Source organism: Hermetia illucens, chromosome 4 (genome assembly GCF_905115235.1).
Source record: "Hermetia illucens chromosome 4, iHerIll2.2.curated.20191125, whole genome shotgun sequence".
Taxonomy (NCBI): domain Eukaryota; kingdom Metazoa; phylum Arthropoda; class Insecta; order Diptera; family Stratiomyidae; genus Hermetia; species Hermetia illucens.
Genome location: NC_051852.1, coordinates 85,374,957 through 85,401,180, shown reverse-complemented (window position 1 = coordinate 85,401,180; position 26,224 = coordinate 85,374,957). Strand labels below are relative to the sequence as shown.

At 37.5% G+C, this 26,224-nt stretch overlaps 1 protein-coding gene across 5 annotated transcripts in view; it reads right to left on the bottom strand.

Annotated features, from left to right (window-relative positions):
- LOC119653542 (A disintegrin and metalloproteinase with thrombospondin motifs 1) overlaps window positions 1-26,224 on the bottom strand; it is a 414,702-nt gene that overhangs the window by 140,524 nt on the left and 247,954 nt on the right. For all 5 annotated transcript variants that reach the window (XM_038058225.1, XM_038058222.1, XM_038058226.1 and 2 more), the window contains exon 4: window positions 7,751-7,852. In XM_038058225.1, the coding sequence (XP_037914153.1) occupies window positions 7,751-7,852 (102 nt within the window). The remainder of the gene's footprint in view (window positions 1-7,750; window positions 7,853-26,224) is intronic.

Below are 26,224 nucleotides of genomic sequence, written 5' to 3'. Positions count from 1 at the left end.
AATTTGAATTGATACTGAACGACCATGATATGATTTATTGCTAGAATGTGTCTATAATCACCTTCAAGAACAGCAACCTTAGGCCACAATACTTGCCTCGAAGATATAAATATATAACATATTTGGGCCGCAAAAGCATGATCAAAGTAATCTGAAGAATATGCACTATATTCTAAAAAGCGCGTCGAGATTAAGAAGGCAAACGAGGGAGAGAAGCAGCAATATACGTGTGTATCTAAGTATCTAAGTATAACATCAACTTAAAGACTTAAGAGACAAACACCTGCCTTGACAAGTTGGACATGTATTCTTAATTCTCACGTATGTCGGTCAAGGTGAAATAGTAATGTATCTGGTGGGTATGTTTGATAATCTGGTGCTTGACAAAGTGTTCAGGCTGGTTTGCAGAGTGCCATTCTTTGCCATCCGTCTGTTCATTCATTCAGTTATTTCATACAAATCTAGACACAAGGCGGTTGCGAAAACAATAACGAGATAGTTTCTCATAAAAGAGTTTGAAAATAAGTTGTCTTTATTCAATGTAACCGTTTTGTTTTCTGCAAACAAGTATATTGAAGGTGTAATACACCCGTGTCAGATATTTATAGGGCAGATTGGGTTAGGGTAAATCATTTTGTTATGCAATCGCAGTTTTTTCGTTTGAAAATTAATGTCATTTTAAAATACAACCATTGAAATGTGTAGGATTGGATTCTGTATCTAGCTTTAAGTAAAATTGCTCGTGTAATTTATATGGAATCGGTTTTGCGTTGAATTATCAAGTGCTTTATCAGCATTGTCGTATATTTATTTAGAGTTACTTGGAGGGCCAGAGAGACGGAAATGAAAGCACTCCCATCTAATATATTTCAATGCCTCGCGGTACTATCAATGACAATTATTTCATATATCGTCCACACAAGGCTAAAAAGATGAATCTGTATAACTGTAGTTTTGAGAAAAAACATGGAACAAACAATTTTGAAGGTCTGTGAAAAGTCAAATATTTGTGGCAGTGGCGTAGCTTCCCAACCAACAGATAAAACAAATGATGTTTAAGCAAAGGATTGGAGAGATCCATCGCCCGTCAATTCATGCATAAAATGAAAAAGATCATTATAGCTGCTACAGATGAATGCTTCTTAAACTGCTATTTTAAAAATCATTTACATAATTGAGTTCGTTTCATCCACTTATAGTTATTATTTTAATTTTGATTTGGTGTTGCATATTTTGGAATGCGTTCATACATATGTATATGAATACTGGCACTTTTATCTCTATTTCGTGGCGCTCCGTTTCAATTTAATTTGTTACATATTTCTTAATTTCAAACTTCTATGCAAAGATGGTTGGATAATACGAAGCGTCTGCAATAAATATGTTCGTCGTTTAGATGAAATAGGTTTTTCGGTTTTCCATGGCGAAAAATGAGTGCTTAAGGGGGTCGTCTAACATGTCACATAAAAAATCGAATATTTTGCTTTTCCGTAAATCACATCTAAAAGATCTATAGAAGAGGTAGGAGCATTTGTACGGGCGCGCGTATATACCAATTTAAACGGGTTTTTCTTAAAACAGGACTTTTTTAAACGGTTGCCATGATATCTTAAAAACTACTTGATTGATTCTGCTAAAATTTGTACAATATCTTTAGTACATATATAACTACAAATTGAACTCGAATAAATAAGATTTTTTTGTCAACTATATAGGCCTCAAAAACAGTGCAAAAAGTTGATTTTTTTTCTACAGGGTACACAAAAATAATTTTTGGGGATTGTAACTTCATTTCTGTTCCCTGTAGAGCCTCATATCTCACGATTCAAATTCCGTTTAGGTTTTTAATCTCAGATAATTAGAACTACCCGAATCGTGGGGCAATGGCGCACCTCTTTTTAAGGTTTTGAGTAAAGAATAGGCCTATTTATCGTCCCACATTGGTTTAATGTAAACATTTTCAAAATTGTTTTTGAATCATTACTGCCTTTAACAGTTCTTATCTTTGGGGAAGAATATAAATATTCTGCAAAATGTAATAGTGTTATGCTACACCGAGACTTTCACTTACTCCTGTCAGCTGGGTTCGAAGAATGGCTAATTTAGAATGGTATAGAGAGCCATGATTGTGATATATACATATTACACTTGATGATACGGTGTACGTATTGGAGCAATACCGACTCTTCGGCTACAAAATCACGTTTAATTATTATTTCGAATTAGCTTCAGATTTTAGGGGTTCAAATGTAATATCTTCATCAACGAAAAATTACTCTTTGAGATGTTGTGACATTTGCTGTTCAACTAGAAGTTAGGAGATATAGCATCAATATATTATCAATCTAAAGACCAAAATGGATATAATATTGATCGCGCACATGTTTAACACTGAAAAGGAATCGGGAAATAGGGATTTTGACTTGTTACCCATTGCTGCTAGCAGTTTAAAAAAGCGGAGGCTTTAGATATACAAAGTTTTGTAGCTTTTATTTGTATGCAGCTACGGATTTTATAGTGCACTATTCTTCAAGACTTAGTTAAATGACGAACTCGATATGGAGAGTATTGTATCGGAAGTAGCTCACTTGCATAAGTATTTGCCTTCATCAGAAAGTTAAGTGTTATTTAATAAGGATATACATGGTAGGAGTTCATGGTTGAAGCAGATCCAAACAAGTCAGAATCCGAAAGTTCGGTACTTTAAGTAAGAATTTTTTTGTGGATTTTTTCTATCAGAGCATCTGAGTGCGCGATGGTTCCATTTCTACAAAGTTTGTAGGGTATATGCTTCAAGTCAGTTATTCACTTTAATTGATACTGGCATTCATACATACATACATATGACGTCTGGGAGTGCAGTAAATTAACGGAAAATAAACAACTTTTAGCTACCATAATTTTTTAATAATAATAGGATTCCGAATAAACTTTGTACTTTCAGCATGAATTTAGGACAATTTTCCGTAAATATCCAAAATAACTTTACTTTGGGCATATAACGGTATGGAGGGTACTTGCGGTCTAGATGGCATCCCTTTTGCAAACAAAACCTTAAAAAATTAAGAGCTCTGTATGATACGCAAGCTAGCTCGAGTTTTCTTGAGGTGGCATGGAAAGGTATAAAGTTTCCCAAATTCAGGTTGTAACGAAAATTTCAGTCAAAATAGATTCAGCGTTCAATTGTTGTTAACTTAGCTGGATGGCCTTGTCTGTTTGGGAAATATAGAACCGCTGTGAATATTTTTTGTTAATTATCGAGTTGAGAAGGAAGTAGATGCAGGATCAAATGAAGTGGCTTGGAAATCAATTTAACCATGATAATACATGTCTAGGTGTATTTTCATTGGAAGCATATGCAATTTATTCAATTATTGATGGGAAATTGGAAAGCTAGAATGTGGTTTTTAGATCGGTAAATGTCATCTCAATATTTTTCGGAACCCTAAAGGTACATCAGCAGGGCTCGACAGGCGAAGAAAATATGCTGGAAAAATTTATAGTACTAAAGTGTATGCATTTTTAAGGTGTATATTTATATTCAAATCAAAGGCCCATCTTGCAAAACCTACCAACAGATTTGAAAAATCTCTATCATGGTCTCGTATAGTATCTAATCAAACGTTACAACGGATAACTTTCCTTTTTTATTTACAGGAAACCCATCAGCACCAAGCGGACAACCACGATCACTTCATTCCATGTTACCAACATGAAACACGCACGAAAGATAAAACGGAGTAGCTTCACCAGATTGCACAGGCAGCAATCGACATCAACCTCACCAAAAACCTATTAGGATCAAGTAAAATACTCGTATACTAGCTAAAATCTCAGTTTCCCAGAGAAAAGGACCAGAAAACTTCAGATGAAATGTGTGGTGTTTATAAAATCGCTTGCATAGAATGTCCGAAAGTGTATATCGGGCAAACGGAAAGGTTGGTAATCACAAGATTTAGAGAGCATATGAAAGAAGCAGAAGTGGCTTTTATGTACTCCCGAAAATTCAAACGATTGCTATGGTGGCTGAACATTTGGTGGAATGGCTATAAAATAAGCATCAGAGATCTGCAAGTATTGAAACAGGATATGAAAAATTTGATGACAAGACGCTTACGAAAGCCTATACATTAGAAAAGAGCCGGTGGGCACTAGATTAAATTCAGACCTAAGTATTTGCCATTCCCCATTATTTGAAAAATTCATTAAGCTCGTCTTCTTTCAGGATATAGAAATAGCACTGATGAAGGGAACAAGTGATTCCCGTAGCATCGGTTTATGCAAATAAAATAAATATAAAGCAAAAACCGTCTGCATATTTCAAATAGTTTAATCGCGAGAAATACCGCAGGATCACACTTAGATACTCGGAAGTTTGGTAAAAATCCTAATAATTCTACTTCAAAGCAGACTTGGTTTACGGCAGGAAACGAAGACTGACTTCTGTAATGCTGCAGTTCGCGTTAGAAAAAACAGGAAAATATTGGTTTTAACTTCTGAAATATGCCAACCGGTTCGCCTTACTAAAACACGTCGATAGTTCGAAAATATGATGATAATTTAGCAGGTATCTCGCCTAAAGTCGTATAAAAGCGTTTTGTGTCCTATTCACTACCTAGACATTTGGAAGAGGATATGCGTCCCTTTCTGTTTGCGGCATCAGAAGACGTTGGTGAAGTATTGGGTCTGTTGCACTGGATGAGAGTTTTTTTTGCAAATTCGGCTTAAGGGGGAGGGATTTTATGTTCCCCAGTGGATTAATCTCTGCCTATTCGGTTAACAAAACCTTAATTGAACGTTTAAGTAAAGCGGTGATAATTAAAATGAAAAATTCGAATCTTTTCCCTTCAACTTTAAAAGTATATTTTTCTGCAAATATGCAAATTTCGGCTTTCTCAAATCAAACTCCCTCTTTCGTGATGTTCCCTACTTCAGGTATGAATAATCAGTTTGGAATCGTTTAACCATATATTTAATTGTAAAGACAAAGTCAGCTGAGCTATAAACAGTTTCTCCGCATATAAATCCCCGGGCCTAGATGACATAATCCCAGTCATGCTCCAGAAAGAGTAATAAAGGTTTGCGTCGTGGCTTGTAGAGATATACCGGATACATACCGTACCTTCTGGAAACCCCTACACGTGGTTTTCGTACCAAAAGCGGGCATTCGCAGCCATAAACCCGCAAAAAACTTTCGAACAAAGAGCCTCAACTATTTCGTGCTGAAGATTCTGGAGCGCGTTCTAGACATTCACTAAGGAGGAACGTTGAGAGGCCGCCTTTTCCAAGTCACAGCACACTTTTTTCAGAGGCAAATTTACACTAGGTACTTACACTAGGTAGTTAGTACGGTTGAGCGGCCGCTACACTACAATCAATATACCCTAGTTGTCTTCCTGGATATAGATGGAGCATTTAACAGAGCTAGTATCGAAACCGTCAAGGAATCTCTAACCAGCATAGGAGCTGTAGGATGTATTACCCAATGAATAGTGCCACGCTAAGATCCAGGATAATCGAATTTGATCCTCAATGCAGCCGTTTGACCAGAGCTGTGGGCAACGAAGCGCCCCAGTGTAGCATCATCTTTCCGTTGCTCAGTTTTTGTAGTGATAGTTGAAATTCTGAGGATATTGAACAGTAAGAGTGAAGGTGGTGGCGTGTACCGACGACTTGGTGATATTGGTGTCAGGGAGCTTTCCATCCATTATGAGTAAAATCATGCAGGTTGCGTTGGGAAAGGAGTGGGTGTGGGCTCCAAGATGCGGACTGTTATTTATCATCTAGATGATACCTCCCACTGCTAAATGAACGAAGATAAGTTCTTTCCTCCTATGTAAAGTATCTGGGTGTAATCCTTGATCCTAAGTTAAATTGGAGACTGAACATAGAACTAAGGGCTAGGAAGGCTATATGGTATTTTACGCCGAGAATGGTTCCCCAAATGTACGTAGCCGTGATTCAGCCCATCCTAATGTACAGACCTGAGCAAGAAGTTCAACCGAGGTTAATGGGATCTATAGGACCCTATGTGTAGGTGTTATCGGGGCGCTGCGGTCCTGCCCAGCAAATGCTCTCAATGTACTACCACACTTCCTACCCCTGGAAGTCCACATTAAATGCGTGGTAGCTTGCTGTGCTGTTAGACTGCAGGAGTTGGAAACCCTCCAGCCATAGTAAAATCCTAGACGAAGCGCCTAGGCAACTCCGTGCATTTCTACCAGATTCGAGCATAGGCTTCGCGACTGTATTAAAGCGTATCATAGCCATTCTGACCGGCAATAGGTGGTCATTAAGGCAGTGGCAGGATAGTGCAGGTACACGCTGGGCAGCCTGGGTACCAAACTCAACGTCGTTCACCTTCGGGTTCGCAGTGATAATAACATAGGGAGGAATGCGCTGCTGATGGACTCGACAGTCCCTCGGAGGGTACCGTCTTTGTCCCATTGGCGACTGTCAGGGGCGGAATTTACTTACATTACTTAATAGATACTGTCTTTAGATGATCAAGGCTCACCATTTGCGCAAAATCGTGAAGCTACCGTAAGATACCGGATTGCAAGAATTATTAGGTCAGACGCGTGTAAATGCGTATAGGATTATGATGGTCTGCACGGACCACTGGTCTATAAAGGACCATATCGCCAGACTTGGATACCCTACATACCAATTGCAAAGCTACTGAGAGAAAAGAGAACCCCCAGGCACTTCGTTTTCCCGGCTGTATTCAGCCCCCCCTTCTCTTCCCACAGCAGTCATGGTCTTAGGCGTTTGTGGAATCAAAACGGTGCTAATTAGGGTCCTTGGAGCATCCAATCCCAAAGACGGTGAAGTGGATAGTAGTTATAAATGCGACCACTCATTTTTTTATGGTAGTCATTTTAATTCAATATTATTTCGGTTACAATTTGCTGGCGAGGACGACCTATTGACGAATATCACGATTAAAAAAGTGAAGCGATGACGGCTTTACGGTTTCTTACCAGGGCAGAGGCAAATCGTCAGACGCTGCCTCACCAGATTAAAGCCATTTTTGGGAAAATTGGCTCTGGCAGATAGGTGGTTTAACACACAGAGGGACGATAAAGTGATTTTTATAAGGTTTTGCCTTACATAGAATTTTAAAAAACAAGTTATTGATTGGAAGATTCCATGAATTCAGATTAGAGAAAAAATCCTTCATTAATGGTTGATGACCTGGCACTGTTCAACCGAAAAAAACGGAAATATGGAAAAGAGTTGATTTTAAAATAATATCGGATCGACATATGAGATAACGCCTTGCCGTCTTGGTGTTACTTCAGAACCGTAAAGGACGGATTCTGGTTCAAACTTCACAGAACGTCACGGTAACAGAGGAGGTTACAATAACAAGTTGTAGTAAGGTCCCAGCGGCATCAGTTAAGTTGTGATATCTAAGCCGAGGCTACACTTACAATGAAAAATTATACAAGAGGATATTTAAATACAAGATGCCTGATCCACTGTAAACCCAGCAAAGCAGTACCAATATCAGAATTATACAATAATTTAAATCGACACAAACCTCCCCTATCTGCAGTCAACCTCTTGTCTCAAATACTTGTTACTGTTGAATATTACATGAATCCGTGTATGTTGAATGTCTCTCTAGCAAACTAACTAAATTGCAGTTATCAAAATTACCAACAACAAGAAAGCATGATACAACTAATAAGGCGCTCGTGCAAGCCTTTGTATTGTTATTGATCATTATTGATTGGTAACTTACCATTACAAGATCTCCAGATTCGACTTGCCGTCGCATTAAAATCGCAGCCATATTTTTTTCGTCTTGAAACACTTCACCAACATGTTCAGGATTTTCTGTCTCCTGTGAAAAGAAAACAATAAAAGATAATTTGAAATTTGTAAATTTGATCTAGCGATTGGATTCAAATTAAACAACATTAAAATGCATGACAGCGTGAAAAGATACATAGAAATTTAAATTGATATTGAATAAAAATCGTCTGAAATCAATGTCGGTATAAATGGGGCAAACGGTTGATTTACGAATATCATTTGTGGTAGAGAACTATTTCAATGAAATTTTGAATTAACTCTAACTCTTATTGGATATTATACTTTAAATACTGATTATAGCTGGTTGCTGCAATAACTGTATATTATAAAAAAATAAAAATACAACTATACATACTATTGATCAATCTTTAAGCGACTATTGAGATTTATTATTTTGTTGAATTTCAAAGAACAAATCTTAAATTAATCTTTAATCTTTCATTAAAATTAAGCATGAAGTAGGGAAGGAAGGGAGTTGCAAGTATATAGTGTGAAGAAAAATGTGTGGACTGAAAAACAACATAGTTTTCAGTCGAAATATAGAAGAAGGGGGTGCTCATGGCGTTGTGCATCATGAATTTTGGCTGGAATATTAGTCAGTAAGCAAGAATTATTAGCTGGGCGTCATGAGAATTGAAGAGAATGAAGCAATTCATCAATATTGGGAAAACAACTTAGGGACTTTGGACCAGGATAACGCACAGCCCCACATTTCAATAATTTTTAAAGACTTTGACTAAACATGCCATCGAATTCTCCTGTTTGGGCTCCCTGTGATTCCTTTTGTCGGCTACCGACATACGACGTACCTAAAATATTTGGAGGATTTAATCGATTTCTCACATAAGGGCGTTGTTGTCAATTTGTTTTAGTTTTTTTAGGAGACAATATTTGTTTCGATAATTTTGGATTGCAAATTTTTAAAATGTCATCTAGAATCACTTTCCAGTAATTCTACTATATTAGGACTTTTTTTTTTAAATTATCAATAAAGTAATAGGAGCGACGGGCGAAGTGTACATATTTTAGAGCCAAACTCAAATTAACTATATTCATAATTTTACTTTCAAATGCACCTTCAATAAAATTTTTCAATTCTATTTCCGTTTAAATAAATTTATTGTAACCCATTTCTTTTTTAAGCATAAACTGCACCTTGACCTGATATGCATTTTAAAAAAATTAAGAAAATTAATTCTCCATAACAGCGATATACAAATTGAAAACCAAGCTTAAGTCAAGTCCTCGTGGATTATCGATTATAGAACAGGTTCCTCTGAATAGATTAAAATATCGCCAAATTTCAAGAATATAACTATTGCTCATTCGATATTTTTAACTTACATTCTAAATAATAGGGTACTTAATCCTAGTTTATTATTAAAATTTACTAACTGCATTATCCTTAAATTTAACTTAATCTATACAATACAAATATAAATTACAAACACAAATACAGTATAAATTAACTCAATTAACAAATTAATTATTATCAATAAGATTTATTTACATTTTATGTATAACCGCGGTTGCTGGCATTCGTCTTTCGATCTCGCTGCTTACCATTTCCAAAGCATTAAATAATTCAAGAAACTAAAGTAGAGTATCGTTTAAAAATGAAATGTAAATGGTAAAGAAGAAACTGTATGGATTCTCTATGCTTCAAAAAGGAGTTATACATATGTCAGTTCGTCGTTTCAGTGTCTTTGCTCCAAAAGCTTTCTTCATCCATGGATTTAAAAATATGAGGGATTTATTGTAAGGCGGGCTATTTGTTTAAATGACAACAATTATTTATATGATTAATTTAAACGGAATTTCTGAGATCCAAAGTGGTTGAAAAACCATCACGGAAACGGAAACTATACAGACTCAAACTACTTCGTCTCTCCAGTTATCTTTCATATGCCTGAATAATGAAATATGAGGGTAATGCCATTGAATCCCATGGGTCACAAATCGCCAAAATTGGATTCTACTGCGAAAAAAATGGTTGGTATTTTGGTTGAACAGTATTTTTCACCAAGAATTCGGTTGCTATCGCCATGAATGTTGCCATCATCACATATTGATCATATTGTGTTATTCATACAAAGTATGGATTACAAAAAATAAGATGTAGAAAAGAAAGGGCAAAAGGACGCATTTAAGCAAATTCTTTTCATTTTGGAAAAATGTGTTGTTTCCCTATACAAGATTTTTTTATATCGAAGAGTACAAAATTTATTGTGTTTTGCTATTAAATCTATTGAAGGGGACCTTCACGTATCTTTTAACTATTTTTTAAGAACCTCTTTTCCATAGAAAGGTTTATCTATTAATTTATTTATTTAATTTAACGGACAACAAACAGAAAAAACTCCAATTGATTATTGTCCTCAGGAGGAGGAGAAACTAAAAAACTTATCTTACGTTTGATACCACTTAAAGTTGAGAAGTTCAAAGGACCAAGCTGTTCTATGTTTTAATTTCGTCAAAGTCTAGGAATCGGGGAATGAAAATAGATTTCGAGCTCTGCGAAGGGTACGTTGAAAATGTCTGTGCTACGTGTGTTATAAGACGCAGGACGGCAGGTGATGTTGTCAGCGGCGGAGCAATCCATCAGACCGGAGGAAAGTTTAAAAAATGCACATAGATCCAGATAGGATCTACACTGTTTTTGGAGGGGAAGGTTCAGAAAGCGGAGGCGGGAGGGGTAATCCACACGAGGGAAGCTTTTCTTAAAGAAGAGGGAACAGGTGAATTTACGTTGCACATTTTCAAGGGCAAGATAATCACAGTTACGGGAGGGAGACCAGATCACAGAACAATACTCGAGGGTGTTCCTTACGAGGGAATTGAAGACAGCTAAGGAGGGTTGGATGGAGTCAAAATCAGAGGAGGAGCGAAGAATAAAGCCTGACAATTTTGCAGCTCGATTGATGACATCGAGGCAATGGGTGCCAAAGCGGAGCTTATTGTCGAAAGTAATTCCGAGGGCTTGAGTGGAATTTATGCAGGATAAGGAATGCCTGTTAAGAGAGTAGGAGAAAGAAGTCGGTGAGGATTTTAGGGAGTAGCATATAGAGTGACACTTTCTGACGTTTAGCGCTAAGCCATTAGTCGACGATTTAGCGGAAAACAGCTTAAGGTCGTCTGCATAGAGCAAACAGGGACAAGTAAGGAGGGGAGGAAGGTCGTTAATAAAAGATAAAAATAACAAGGGACCCAGAATTCCCCTATGAGTCGCCAGAGGAGGAAAACAAGGGGGAAGTACAGCGATTAAAAGAGACGCGGCAGGATCGGTTGGAAAGGTAAGAGGCAAGTCATAAAATAAGTGATATGGGAAAGTTTAGAGACGAGAGTTTGGATAGAAGTATCTTGTGATTTACAGTGTCGAAGGCTTTAGCGAAGTCAGTGTAAATGGTATGTACTTCTTGCCGTGAATTTAGACATTTGGCGGCAAAGTTGGTAAAGTCAAGCAGGTTCGAGGTAGTGGACCTACGTTTAACGAAGCCATTTTGCTCTTTCACTATGTGCTGATCAAAGTGGGCGGACAACCAGTTACTGACATATTTTTCCAGGATTTTGGAACAGGAGGAGAGGAGGTAAATGGGACGTTAATTCTCCGCAAGCGTACGATCGCCACTTTTGTGTATGGGGATGATGAGAGCCTCTCTCCACAAGCCGGGAAAATGATTTTGTTGAAAATAAGAGATAGAAGAAGGGAGATGGACTTACCACTTTTGAGCAAAAAGAGGTTTGGAAGACCATTATTTATAACTAAACCCCCTATATGGCCGTAATAACTGGTAAACACCATATCTTAGCTCTGCAAACTTTGAAAAAAAAATCGAAGTGGAGGAGAAGGTGGACACTATAGTCCACACTAGAATCAAGAATTTTGCATCAAATTGTGGCATTGGCAGTTTTGTCGGTAAGAACACAATTAAATATGAAGGGAAATTCATAATTTTGGCTCGAGCTATAACTACTTGTGTGTATATCAATCCTTCAAAATTTGAGCCAAATCGGATGATTAAATTTTTCACAATCATGTCAACCAGTTCAAAAAACCTAGTATCGACAAAAACGCAATTAAAAGTTCGTAATATGCGCGTGCTTTCAAAATTTTGTTTTACATAAAACCTTAAAAATTAAATGCAATCATATACAAACACAACGGTTTTTTTTTAGCAGAAAAAGTATGCTTTGACTTGTTAGCATTTGAATTTATCACTATTTCAAATCCGGTTGTATAATAAATAAAAAAATAAAGTGTAAGTAAATGATTTTCACTATCGGCTGACTTCCTAAAGTGTTGAAAAATATATCATTTGAATTTTTTTAGGGAAAAAGTACCTTTTAATAATGCAAAATAAAAGATGTGAAATTCGTGTTAGTGAGCGACAAACTATTGTTCAATTTTGGAAAAATGGCAACAGTTTACGACAAATTCCTAAAGATATTGGTCGTCAATATTCATCTGTGAAGAAAGTTATACATAATTTCAAAGGGACGTGTGGTTGCGTTTCTAAACTTCGCACTGGCCGCCCTCTAATCCTACCAGATAGAAAAAAATGTGATACCATCAGCTAGATGGAAGTAAAAACAACTCTTATCTAAAATATGTGAAGATACTGCCGACAATTTTTTTTAAAAAAATATGTCCTGACACCATACGCAAAATTTTGAACAAAAATAGAAGAAAAGAAAAAAGCCGGGTTTCTAGGGGATCTATGGGATCATTTGAAGAAGTCATTTCTATTCACAGATAATAGACTAAAAACATTAAGCTTTGCAAAGGAACGTGTAAATGAACCTATCGAGTTCTGGAAAAGAGTTATTTTCTGCCGTGAAAGTAAATTTTGTATATCAAGGCTAGGAAGCTCGTTTATAGGAAAGCCTGTACAGCCTATGAAAAACAAAACAGTGACATATAGTAGTGGAGATGTGATCACTTGGGGGTGTATGGGTAGTCATGGTGTCGGAAAGCTTGAATTTATACAAAATACAATGGCTAAATGAGTGCGAGAATGTTAGGGCTTGATGACACCTTTTTGATTCAGCATGACCAAGACCCTAGTCATACAGCAGGGATCGTACGAGATTGCTGTACCACGCTCCCAGGCAACTCCGAACACCGGCACAATCATCACACCTCATTCCCATAGATCATCTACGGGATCATTTGGAAAAAAAAGGTCAGCAAACGATTTCATGCAAGTTGGTGTTGAAAAACGTTTTGAATGAAGATTCCAGCAAAAATTAAACAAATGATGGGCTCTTTAAAAAAAATTAGTGGGTGAACGCAGACTGCTAAATATACAGTGCTGGGCAAAAAAATCCGATCAGTACGAAAATCTGCTTTTTGAGAAAAAATATCGAGCTGATACTGCACTAAAAATAGTTGTTTGGAGAGAAAATCCTTTGTAAAATTTTTCAGGAGGAACTTTTATTCAAAATTAGTCTCTTTTATGAAAAATAGGTAAATTAGGTTTATGTTTCATATCAATCACAAAACTCGTCGTATCAAAAGAATTTTTTTTCTTTTACTTAATAACTAAACAATAAACTCATAAACGTTTAATTGGTATTTCGTTGCACCTCCTTTTGCCTTAATTACGGCTCAAATCCTAGCTGACATTGATGAAATAACATTGTCCAGAATCTGCAGGTCAATCTCATCATTCTACGTCCTTAAGAGGATTAAATCAAGCTCATGTTGGCTTTTCGGCTGTTGTTAGATGCTTTTCTCTTCATTAGTCCCCACAAGTTTCCCATGGGCTTTAAATCCGGGTTGTTCCCGGGCCAAGTTAGCTGCTTTACTGAGTTTTCAGCCAGAAAGTTGCGCACTTCCAAAGCAAAAAAGGCCAAATTGGAAAGCCTTCAATACTTCTTAAAAAACAGCTAGAGAAAATGAAAAAAATTATTACTTACAATGTGGGACCTGTGATAGGCTGCAGAATCGTCTTGAAAGTTGACCTCACTTGAATACTGATACTGGTTTTTAATTCAAGGTATCAGATGCTTCTCCAAGATTCGCTTATGGACTGCACCATTGACTCTTCTATAAATTAATGAAAGTCCTTTCACACCATAAAACGAAAAGTAGCCCCAGATCATCCTGCTCACCGGCTGGCGCACTGTGGTCTGAACACATTTCCCACTGTATCGCTCACCTGATATTCTCCATACGTGGTGGATCCAATCCGACCCAAAAATATTAAATTGGGGTTCATGGAAGAATATTACGAAATTATTAGTTTGCCACTGTTCCAGGGTCCAATTTCCATGGTCCTTTACCCATAAATATTGCTTGCATTGCTTCCGCATTCTTCCATTTAAAAAAGTCCTCTTTGCGGAACGTCGGCCATAAAATCCGCCCTCTCTGAGCCCTCGACGAGCCATTGATGCATCAATTTCTGTCTCAATTGCATCTTTGAGCTCTTTTTTAATGTCCGATGAGCTTTTAAACCGATCCCGCAGGCAGAATCACCGCACCAATCTGTCTTGGGCTGATGTAGTCTTTCTCGGCCGTCCAGAACCTCGCTTCCGAACAGTAGACTCAGTGCCCCGGAATTTTTTTCAAAAATCAGCTACAGAGGACTGTCTAAAGCCACAGCGACCGCTATTTGTTGTGTACTATATTTTTTATGAAATAACGGAAATATTTCCCCTTTGTCGATATCTCTCATTCTAACTGTTTTTGTTGTTTTTTGTAATTAACGCACTTCAAAAACTTACCACTGCGAGAAACTACAATCTAACGGTGCAAATATTTTCTTCACATCTGTATTTATTCAACAAAAAAAAAACTGCTTGTCAATTAAAATTAAAATAACGGACTTAGGCGAGATTAAGCAGGGCACATTTAACTGACCGGATTTTTTGCCCAGTACTGTATGTTCTTTCTACAGGAATATACTATATGAAAAAAGTGTCTTTAGAAAATCGGTTTTTTGAAAAAAAAATACCAGACCCTTAGATCAAAGTCAAACAAATAGAACGAGAGATACTGCATTTTCATCCGCGACTGCGCACAACCATTGCTGGTTATGCAACTCCATTGCTGGTTATGCAATGCAGTGGAATTCACCATCGCAAAATGGCTGAGAAATGGGTTCCTCAAAACACATGTTCGGAACAGTAAAGAATGAGTGCAAGCAGCTCGGAAAGTCCTGGAGGGAGTTGAATTACGTTTCTAAAACCACCTACTGGTGCTTGCGAAGTCCACCTAAACCCTATAAGAACTAAGGAGCACAGCACCCTAGTTATACATCACAATTTCACGCTTGAGCCCAGAAGGAGCTCTGCCTGCCATATTGGCATATTTACAGTCACCACATTGGTGTGGGTTCGTGGCAAGACCCACTTCAGATGAATCCTCGCAGACGGTAACTGCATAGTTGATAAAAATTTTCTCATTATGTTAGCTTTCAAATGACATATAATGAATGATGGGCTTAATTATGGTAAATTTAAATTTTCCATTGTTTGCATTAAAATTATCATATTTAAGTGAATTTGCTTAATATCAAGACCGTGCGTGCTTGGATTTAACGCGTAATATTCCTAAACCTTCCAAGATTAAACCCATAAATTTTAGATGTTATTTGAAAGCTAACATAATGAGGCAACTTACAACTTTGCAGGCTTATAAGTTTAAATTACCGTTACAATAATGCATATTGAAATTTAGATAATAAATCGATTTTGAAATTTCTTTAAAATTTAATCAGTTATACCTTCGAAGTGATAATATCCATGGATAAGAAATTTTATGTGTTTTGGTGTCAAATTTTGGATTAAATGGTTGAGGGAGTAGAAAATTGTAATTTTTTCGGGAAAGACCAGCTTTGCGACACTATTCATTAAAAACGCTATAACTCTGTAACGGTAAAAAATAGAGTGATCATTCCCTGGACCAACTTTCCCCAAAACAAGTGGTACTTCGACCATTACAATTTCTACCATCGTGAACGGGCCACTCAGTATAATACTCCACTTAGGAGTTGGTCATGGCTTTGTACTTTAAATTAGATAGAACCTCCGCTTCTATGTAGTTCTACGAATGATCACACACAAACCGTTCGTTTTGCCTTGCTTAAAACCTTTACAAACAAGTTGGGAAACCGGAAGCTTGACGCTTCAGGTATAAAAGGTTTTGTGTTTCCCTATGTGAGGAGCATAACGTAGTTCTCCATTGGCTTATAGCATTGACCCGAGATATTGAAATCGTTCAGTTCTGGGCAGGTTACTGCCATTGCCAGAACTGAGCGATTTAAGTAACCCGAAGGGGAGGTTACTGCCATTGCCAGAACTCAGCGATTTAAAAATCTCGAGTCAACGCTATCAGCCAATGGAGAACTGTGTAATGAAATTGTTTCACGCATTAATGCAACCTGGATGAAGTGGCATTCCCCAACTGGTGTTCTTTGTGATCGACGTATCAGCGCACGTCCCAAATCTAAAATTTACTGCAATGTCGTCCGTCTGCCACTCTCTATAGTTCTGAGTGTTGGCCGACTATAAAGGGTAATGAACGTCGTCTTGCGGTAATGGGGACGAAGATGTTGCATTGCACTGGTGGCGTGACACGTTTTGATTACGTCTAAAATGAGGATATCCGCGATCGATATGGGTTTGCATCGATTGTGGAAAAACTGCAAGAGAGGCGTTTTCGATGGTGTGGTCACGTAATTCACGCTAACGAGAATTCAACAACCAGTATTGATCAGAACATCGAAAGCAATGGTAAGCAAAAAAAACCGGCCAAAACAATGGTGGCTTGATACGCTGGATGGGGATTTAAAGGTCTCGCGACTACATCCTGATCAGGCATTTGATAAAATAAAATGACGAAACCGATCATCACGAGCCGACCCCGCTTGTGAACTGAAGGCTGAAGAAAAAGAGAAAGATGTGAGGAGCGACGAGTGCACGACAGCTCCGTGTAATATAGCTAAAAATTCCATTCCATTCCTCTATTTTCTACAAAGCGATTTAAATAAATCATCTGATGGAAACCCCTGTGTTGATAATGGTCACCCTCATACGCTTCACGCTCTGAGTTTAATATTATTAGCGAATGAAAACAATTTAACCAGCATCAAATATAAAAAAGGGCTAGGGAGAATTAGATTCTTCTTGAATGGAATTTTAATATTTCACTGGAATTTCAATTATTCTCGTTAATTATGACGTCAGCATCTTATTTGTATGGCTTAGGATGCTGTTAATTAGCACGAAATTGATAAGTTTGAACTGCTATAACTTTCCCACTAATAGTTGGATTTTCATGAAGCTTGGCATGTGTATGCTGTATGGCTGTCCTCTATGTCGGTGCAAAATTTAGTACACTTAGGATGAACTTAAGGGGAGTTTTTTAGTCTATTTCTAAAAGTTGATAATATACTATTAGTAAATTTTTTGAGCAGATACCGGAATAGGACATCTCTCGAAGATTAGATTTCACATAAGTGTTTTACACAAAACCTTAAAAACGGCTGCAGATAAATAGATTCTTCGTAAATGTGACTTTAATATTCCACGCGAATGTCAATTATTGCCGGTAATTATAACGTCAGCATCTGATTTGCATGGCTTTGGAAGCAGTAAACTCGCGCGAAATTGCTAAGTTTGAACTGCTATAACTTTGGCGTTAATTGGCTGATTTCCATGACATTTAGCAGATATACACGAAATATTGTCGCCTATGTTGGTACAAAATTCAGAGGTCCTACGATGAATTTAAGGGGGCTTTTTCAGTAAATTTCTAAAAAGTAGTAATATACTGTTAGTAAGTTTATTTGAGCAGATATCGAGATGGGACATATTTTGAGGCCTACATTTCATCTAGGCGCACCACCTTGATTTTTTTCGGATTTTTAGGTTGGGTAGTTTCCGAAAATGGGTCCTGTCTCACTTCAAGTGCGTACAATTTGACTCCTTACTCACGCACTTTGCAATTTATGCCAAAACTAATGCCAGTTTCGGAAAGTACAAATCGAGACCTTTCATTTAATACCTTACACAACTATATCCGGGGAAAAAAAATTTTCAATCCCCCCTTTGCATGTATGGGGAGCCCCCCTTTAAACTCCACCTAAATTTATGCCACTCGCTGTATGCGTGGGATTTCATAGTTCCCATCTGTCCACCAAATTTCGTTCGGATCGGTTTAGCCATTTTGCAGAAAAATGCGTGTGACAGACAGACAGACATTGAATCGATTTTAATAAGGTTTTGTTTTACACAAAACCTTAAAAAGTGGAAAATGTATCTTAAGAAATTATTTACCTTAAATATGTTCGTAATGGTTATACTTCAAGGGGTGACGATAGTCATTAGTTTATTTTCTTGGAAAATAATTATCTTCAATCTATTGTTCCGAGTTGTGTCAGGAGACCTAGGTATCCATATATTTAATGGAAAGAGATGAATTGTTGAAATATTAAAAATGCGCTTACAAAACATTGGGATAACTTGGAAAACAACCATTTAAAAACGTGTTGTACAAGTGGGGTTCCCTTAATCAGTAAATACGTGTTAATTTCAAGTAGCTTTTCTTGTGAACACCCTCTTGCCTTAACTTATACCATAACGGGTTCTCCTACTACGTTAATGGCCTATGTAACTACTAATAAGCGATAAAACAGAACTACCATTGTACTGAGAAAATTAGCTGGATTAGTATGTGGCTCGTGTCAAATGTGACAGCGAAATCCAACTTTCAAGGTCCCTGAAAGAAGGTGAAGTTCTCACCTGATGGAAATCAATGGATCGCCCGCCCGATTGAGTCGACGCAATTGATCACTTGCAAGCCCGGAGTGACCACCTCGACCAGCAGTTTATGAGCTTTTGTTTTGCCCGCGTGTTTCCATTGTCCAATTACAACTTCTTTTCAACAAATGTCTCGGATTGCATTAAATTACGAGTTGATCGGAAATCAATGAAGTCTTTATTTACATTGTGTGCTTTTGGTGTCATGATCAAATACATGGAGTCATTACTCTATGATAATGATATAGCGATTACTCATGTCTGCACTTGTAACATGCACATACATATGACGCCTCCCTTATTGTTTATTAAATATTTAATGCAAAATACATGGCCTGGGTAATTTATGCATGTGTCTCTTGCAAAAGGTATGTATTAATTTGAAGTAAGTTCGGGTTTGGCTTTGTGTGGGCGAAAGTGACTTTAGAGGTCGCCATCCGTCCGAAGAAAAAACATTATTGATGAGCTTTTCGTGATGATATAATCGGTTTTTGATAAGATTTATTTATCGTGAATAAGTATGTACTTGGGTGGTTTTGTGTTCAAGATCATTCGTATGATATGTGACGATATTGCATTATAATTAGGAAGCTTAGAAGTTATGTAAGATTCGACTTGGCTAACGATAATAAATATTCAATGCCAAAGTTATGCAAATCTTAATAGACACCGTCAATTTTTTATTTGGGAGCTCATATCCGTTTGCGGTTTTTCGTATTATTATTGGAGTTGCAGAGTTTTAGTTTGTATGCATCTGCAGAACTTTGATGCTCCACGTGCTACAAACACTTAGCGAGGCATTGTTTATTTCCACAGAAAATGGAGCATAAAGTAAACGTCTTCCTAGGCTAATTATCAATACAGCCAATATTTGATAATCATTGTACGGAATTTTGGCCTTTTTATGGTTTTGTAAGAAGTAAAGGAAGGACAAAAGAAAAGAGTAAAAGAAGCAACTGATCTCAACCATAACTACCTTCGGAATTGTAATGAAACCCCGGAATTTGTGTCGAGCACAACAAACTTGGCGCTTCAAGCTTCATGCTTCATGTTTACATGAGAAGTTCATTCGAGGCAGTACTATATCAAGAATGACCTGTATAGGGGACTTGCTTGATGACGATGGGTCATAATCAACGGTCGTTAGAGTGATAAAAAGCCATTTGATGAATGTACAGCGTCATTCACAACGAAAATCATTCATCTTCCCATATGGTCACAAAAGCGATTCGGAAGAGAAGTGAAAAATTTTAGCATTTCCCAATTGCATTATGAGACGTAAAATCAGTGCAACTTGATTAAAGTGGCGCCCAATAATTAGCGTTCTTTATTATTAACGCGTCAATAAATATCTCAAATTCAAAATACATTGCCGTATCGTCCGTCTTGTCAAGCTCTATGGTTCGGAGTGCTGAGCGTTTACTTAAGACAATAAACGCCGCCTTGCGGTAATACATACGCAGATGTTGCGTGTGGTCAGTGGCATATAACGCTACAACAACGCTCGGAATAAGGGCGCGCAGTCGTGGAAAAAGTGGAAAGTATGATCACCTAATTCGAGAACTCATTAGTTAGATTGGTCTAAGCATCGAAGTCGACAGGAACTGAACAAAATATTGGCCGAAACTATTATAGCCGGACCAAGCTAATGATTGAGAAAAATGGTGAATTCGATTTAGACGAGCCGACTGAAGCAAAATATACATAAATGATCAACACGATCCGCCCCTCTTTTTGTACGAAACAAAGGCTAAAGGAGAATAATACGGAATACGGAATAAGGAGAATAATAGACGAATATGAAAAGTAGGGCATTAGTGTAGTGGTTGGTAGGTATTTGGCTATGAACACTGAGTTGTTCATCCATTCCTGATTGAACTTGACATGCTTGTGTGATTTAATATCATAGAATATCGAATAATCGGTTTAGATGAAATGATGTTAACCATTGAACCCCTTAGGGGGGAAAATTGAGAATTTCAGCCGCTCCCCGGTCTGTAGTCTCTGAAGATGTCATAATATAATTTAATGTACTAAGCATATAATACCTTACGAATAATGATTAATCTGCTTAGACATTAGACCGACAACTCATCACTTGTGGCATAATATATTACTTCGGAGAATTCGTACCTAATGACATTATCATTGGGCGATAATGTCATTAGGTACGAATTCTCGGAAAGAATAATAAAACATACTCGTTCATGTTTCACAGGGGTAAAACAGAAGGGCACATCCTATAGGGGAAACGAAGGAGAACGGCCAAAGGCTTAATGACTTCGCTAAATCTAAATTCCACGTGATTTCCTTATTAAAACATAAACAAAATAATATGGGAATTTTGCCATGGGCAAATATTCATCAAATTCAACCATTCATTTTCAAGTTGCCACTTAAACCAGGGGAATGTCGTCAAGGTCGCCCCTTAGCGTTAATTTATATATCTAACTACTATTGCCATCTGTGCGTGGCAATATTTATAGTCAATCAAAAAAGTATCCTTTCTAATTCCAAGCACGAAGTTGCTTTTAGTGACATTTTATGAAGGCACTGATCAGGAAGCGATGGAAAAAATATTATTTTAAATGCATAAAAAGTGGAAAAAACGATGAAAACATGGCACTTTCAAGGTAAGCATATCAATACGTTGTGTAGTTACCACGTAATAAAACCCAAACATAAATTCTGGTATATATGAAGTGTTGTAATTTTGGCATTGCCCGATAGGTCTATGACGCATGTCGTTAGGTTCGGACCTTTTTCGTAGTTTTTCGTAAACCCATTTTTCCTTTAATTTTGAGTTCGATTGCCTATGCAAGCTGCTCCACCTGCTGCAAAGAAAACAAGCAGAGGACGGCGCTCAATGAAAAGCACAATTTGGACTTCACCAGAAATCCTCGAGGAACTGCGTGAGAAGAAGGTATCTGTTTTAACGTCAAAAAAGCGGCAGGCAGTAAAACTCCAGCAACGTAAGGTCGTCCACCCAAAAAAAGCCCTTCTCTGATGAAGACGATGAAGAAGAAGTTTGCATTGAATCGCAACAATTACGATGCATGCATCGAGTGCAAGAGAGATATTCACTTGGCTGGTTTTTTGGCTTTTTTTCAGAAATTTTTTGTGAAGAACTGGAGAAAGATGCAAATACGAATTTTTCACCATATATTTATTAATATCTTGAGCGAGTACAGTAATTTTTCCAGCCCGATGATCGTTATTGAAATACAGAGCAATTTATACACCCATCTCCAAAAAAGGTGTTTTTCTGCTGCCACGCTAGAGAGCGCTGCGATCATCGTAGGGAAAAAAGTAAACGGCATTTTAACATACAGACTTAACTACAGTCCGCAAACTAGGATTATTAAAAAATATTAAAAACTTAATTTTTGGTACTGTGTTAAACTTTTTTTTTGAATTCTGCCGTTTTTTACGGCTTTTTCAATGAATAAAAACAACTACTAAATGAATCGCAATTATCCTAGTTTGCGGACCATAGAAATATGTTCTGAATAATAATAATCGTTGGCGCAACAATCCATATTGGATCAGGGCCTTGAAGTGTGTTAGAGCACTTCATTCAAGACCGTAACGGTACACTAGGAGGCAATGTGGTCAGCATTGCGCTCGCCCGAGATTATTACCCTGATTTGACTCAGGTACTCATTCACAGCTGAGTCGATTGGTGTCCGACGTCAAATCACGATGCAAATTCCACTGCCACCAGTGAGATTTGAACCGCGACCTTCCGTATGACAGCCTAGCGCTCTAACCACTGAGCTATCCGGACACATGTTCTGAATAAGTGGTGAAAATGTCAAAGAATTTCGTTGGATAGGTTTTGGGCTATGAGGGCAGCCGATTTTCAACATGCGGTTTCGAGAAAAACGCATTTAAAAAGTAGAATGCGATTTTTAGCCATAATACCTGAACTGACCATTAATCTCCTATATCTAGTCCTTAAACCTTAGGTTTCTTGAAGAAATATATGACGGCCTTGGCTTCAATTCTTGTCGTTTTTGTGAAGTCATTCGAACGTCATTCGGACCGATAAATACGAGCTTTATTACGGCGATCAAATAATAAAAAATAATAAAATAATAAATTTGGCATGTGACTTATCACGTGTTTAACACTATAATTTCCGAATGACTCCGAATATCAAAAAATTACTTTGCCCATATATTCTGCACTATATCTTGATACAATTGAGGCAAAAAAAAAATTCGATTCCGCGGATACGACACATGGGATGATCCCCTTAATAAATAAACCCTACCACACCTACAATATGATTGCTCTTATTTTTTAAGTCACATTAGGTATAATTTCTTACCGATTTTCAAAAGAGATCTAAATTAGACAACTTGGCCCAACCCTGACTAAAATTTTTTTAACACCTTCCATTTTTTATGTTTTCTATTTATTAATCTACAATTAGCGGAAAAATTTTCTACTTGTTTCAATCTTTCCAAAAATATACATAAGTCCAAAAGAGGTCCGACCCTAATGACATTCCCCCACCTCTTTTAAAATATGGTATTGATGTGAAATAGCAGAAGATAACTCAAAAATATACAACATTGTAGCACATGTCGATAGTTGAAAGAGGAATACCAAACTGCGATCATTAAGAAAACAAGTCGGGAAACCGGAAGCTTGACGCTTCAGGTATAAAAGGTTTTGTGTATAACGTAGTTCTCCATTGGTTTATAGAATTGACCCGAGATATTGAAATCGCTCAGTTCTGGGTAGGTTACTGCCATTGCCAGAACTGGGCGATTTAAATATCTCGAAGGGCAGGTTACTGCCATTGCCAGAACTCAGCGATTTAAATATCTCGAGTCAATGCTATCAGCCAATGAAGAACTGCGTAATGAAATTGTTTCACGCGTTAATGCAATCTGGATGAAGTCGCATTCCCCAACTGGTGTTCTTTGTGATCGGCGTATCAGCGCACGTCCCAAATCTAAAATTTACTGCAATGTCGTCCGTCTGCCGCTCTCTATAGTTCTGAGTGTTGGCCGACTATAAAGGGTAATGAACGTCGTCTTGCGGTAATGGGGACGAAGATGTTGCATTGCACTGGTGGCGTGACACGTTTTGATTACGTCTAAAATGAGAATATCCGCGATCGATATGGGTTTGCACCGATTGTGGAAAAACTGCAAGAGAGGCGTTTTCGATGGTGTGGTCACGTAATTCACGCTAACGAGAATTCAACAATCAGTATCGGTGAGAACATCGAAAGCAATGGTAAGCAACCGAAAAGCCGGCCAAAACAATGGTGGCTTGATACGCTGGATAGGGATTTAAAGGTCTTACATCCTGATCAGGCATTTGATAAAATAAAATGAGGAAACCGATCACCAGGAGCCGACCCCGCTTGTGAACTGAAGGCTGAAGAAAAAGAGAAAGATGTGAGGAGCGACGAGTGCACGACAGCTCCGTGTAATATAGCTAAAAATTCCATTCCATTTCTCTATTTTCTACAAAGCGATTTAAATAAATCATCTGATGGAAAGACCTGTGTTGATAATGGTCACCCTCATACGCTTCACGCTCTGAGTTTAATATTATTAGCGAATGAAAACAATTTAACCAGCATCAAATATAAAAAAGGGCTAGGGAGAATTAGATTCTTCTTGAATGGAATTTTAATATTTCACTGGAATTTCACTTATTCTCGTTAATTATGACGTCAGCATCTTATTTGTTTGGCTTAGGATGCTGTTGATTAGCACGAAATTGATAAGTTTGAACTGCTATAACTTTCCCACAAATAGTTGGATTTTCATGAAACTTGGCATGTGTATGCTGTATGGCTGTCCTCTATGTCGGTGCAAAATTTAGTACACTTAGGATGAACTTAAGGGGAGTTTTTTAGTCTATTTCTAAAAGTTGGTAATATACTATTAGTAAATTTTTTGAGCAGATACCGGAATGGGACATCTCTCGAAGATTAGATTTCACATAAGTGTTTTACACAAAACCTTAAAAAGGGCTGCAGATAAATAGATTCTTCATAAATGTGACTTTAATATTCCACGCGAATGTCAATTATTGCCGGTAATTATGACGTCAGCATCTGATTTGCATGGCTTTGGAAGCGATAAATTCGCGCGAAATTGTTAAGTTTGAACTGCTATAACTTTGACGTTAATTGCCAGATTTTCACGAAATTTGGCACGTGTATATGAAATATTGTCCTCTATGCTGGTACAAAATTCGTCAAAAGTCTTAGGATGAATTTAAGGGGTTTTTTCAGTAAATTTCTAAAAAGTAGTAATATACTATTAGTAAGTTTATTTGAGCAGATATCGGGATGGGACATATTTTGAGGCCTACATTTCATCTAGGCGCACCACCTTGATTTTTTTCGTATTTTAAGGTTGGGTAGTTTCCGAAAATGAGTCCTGTCTCACTTCAAATGCGTACATTTCGCCTCCTTACTCACGCACTTTGCAATTTATGCCAAAACTAATATCAGTTTCGGAAAGTACAAATCGAGACCTTTCATTTGACACCCTACAGAACTATATTCGGTAAAAAAATGTTTGAATCCCTCCTTTATATGTATGGGGAGCCCCCCTTTAAACTCCACCTAAATGTATGCCACTCGCTGTATGCGTGAGATCTCATAGCTCCCATCTGTCCACCAAATTTCGTTCGGATTGGTTTAGCCCTTTTGGAGAAAAATGCGTGTGACAGACAGACAGACAGACATTGAATCGATTTTAATAAGGTTTTGTTTTACACAAAACCTTAAAAAGGAAACTTGCCGATTAGTAGTTGAAACGCGAACACGAGGCAGAGGAGTATCCGAGATCCTAAAGGAGGGTAAAATAGAATTTATCAGTCACATTCATAAACTCATTGGAAACATGGACAACCCAACAAATATCTTAAGACTGTTGAATAAGCATTAGTGTATAACATGTCGGGAAACCAGAACCTGGACTCTTCAGGTATGGAGGGCTGTGTATTTCTTTGCCTTCTTCCTTTCTGTACCTAGCTCGTGATGTTTAAGCATATTTGTACATTACGTTAGGCTATTCACTTAGCATTATATTGACATTCAAAGTCTTAGATTGCACTAAATTTGCATAAAAGTGAAAATTTTGACTTATTATAACTTTGTTAGTAATAGTGCAATTTCCATCAAACTTGGTAGTACCATGCGTTGTTAACCTTATTTGAGAAGACATCGATATGGACGGCATTTCGGAGCACCACATAACGACTGCTTCGTGATTTTTTTCCAGATTTCTCGGGTGAGTATCTTCTGGGAATGGGCCCGCAAAAGAAATGATCGTCCTAAAACTCAACGTCGAACGATGTTCCCATATGCCCCCCGGGCAGACCGACAGTAAATCGATTTCACTAAAGTTTTGGTTTGCACAAAACGTTAAAAAGGGAATATGGTGATGCAGCACACATTATAGAGGAACTTATTTTTTGTGTGCTGCTGTAAAGTATTGGCAAACATCATTGCACAATGATTGATTGCTAATAACGTAAGTGGACCGATTATCTTCGACGGAATGTACTGGCAAAATCCTGAGGATATGGAATCGACGAGCATCGACTATTCGTTAATTTCTGTGACGCGTGTAATAGTATTGATTGTAACGTATTT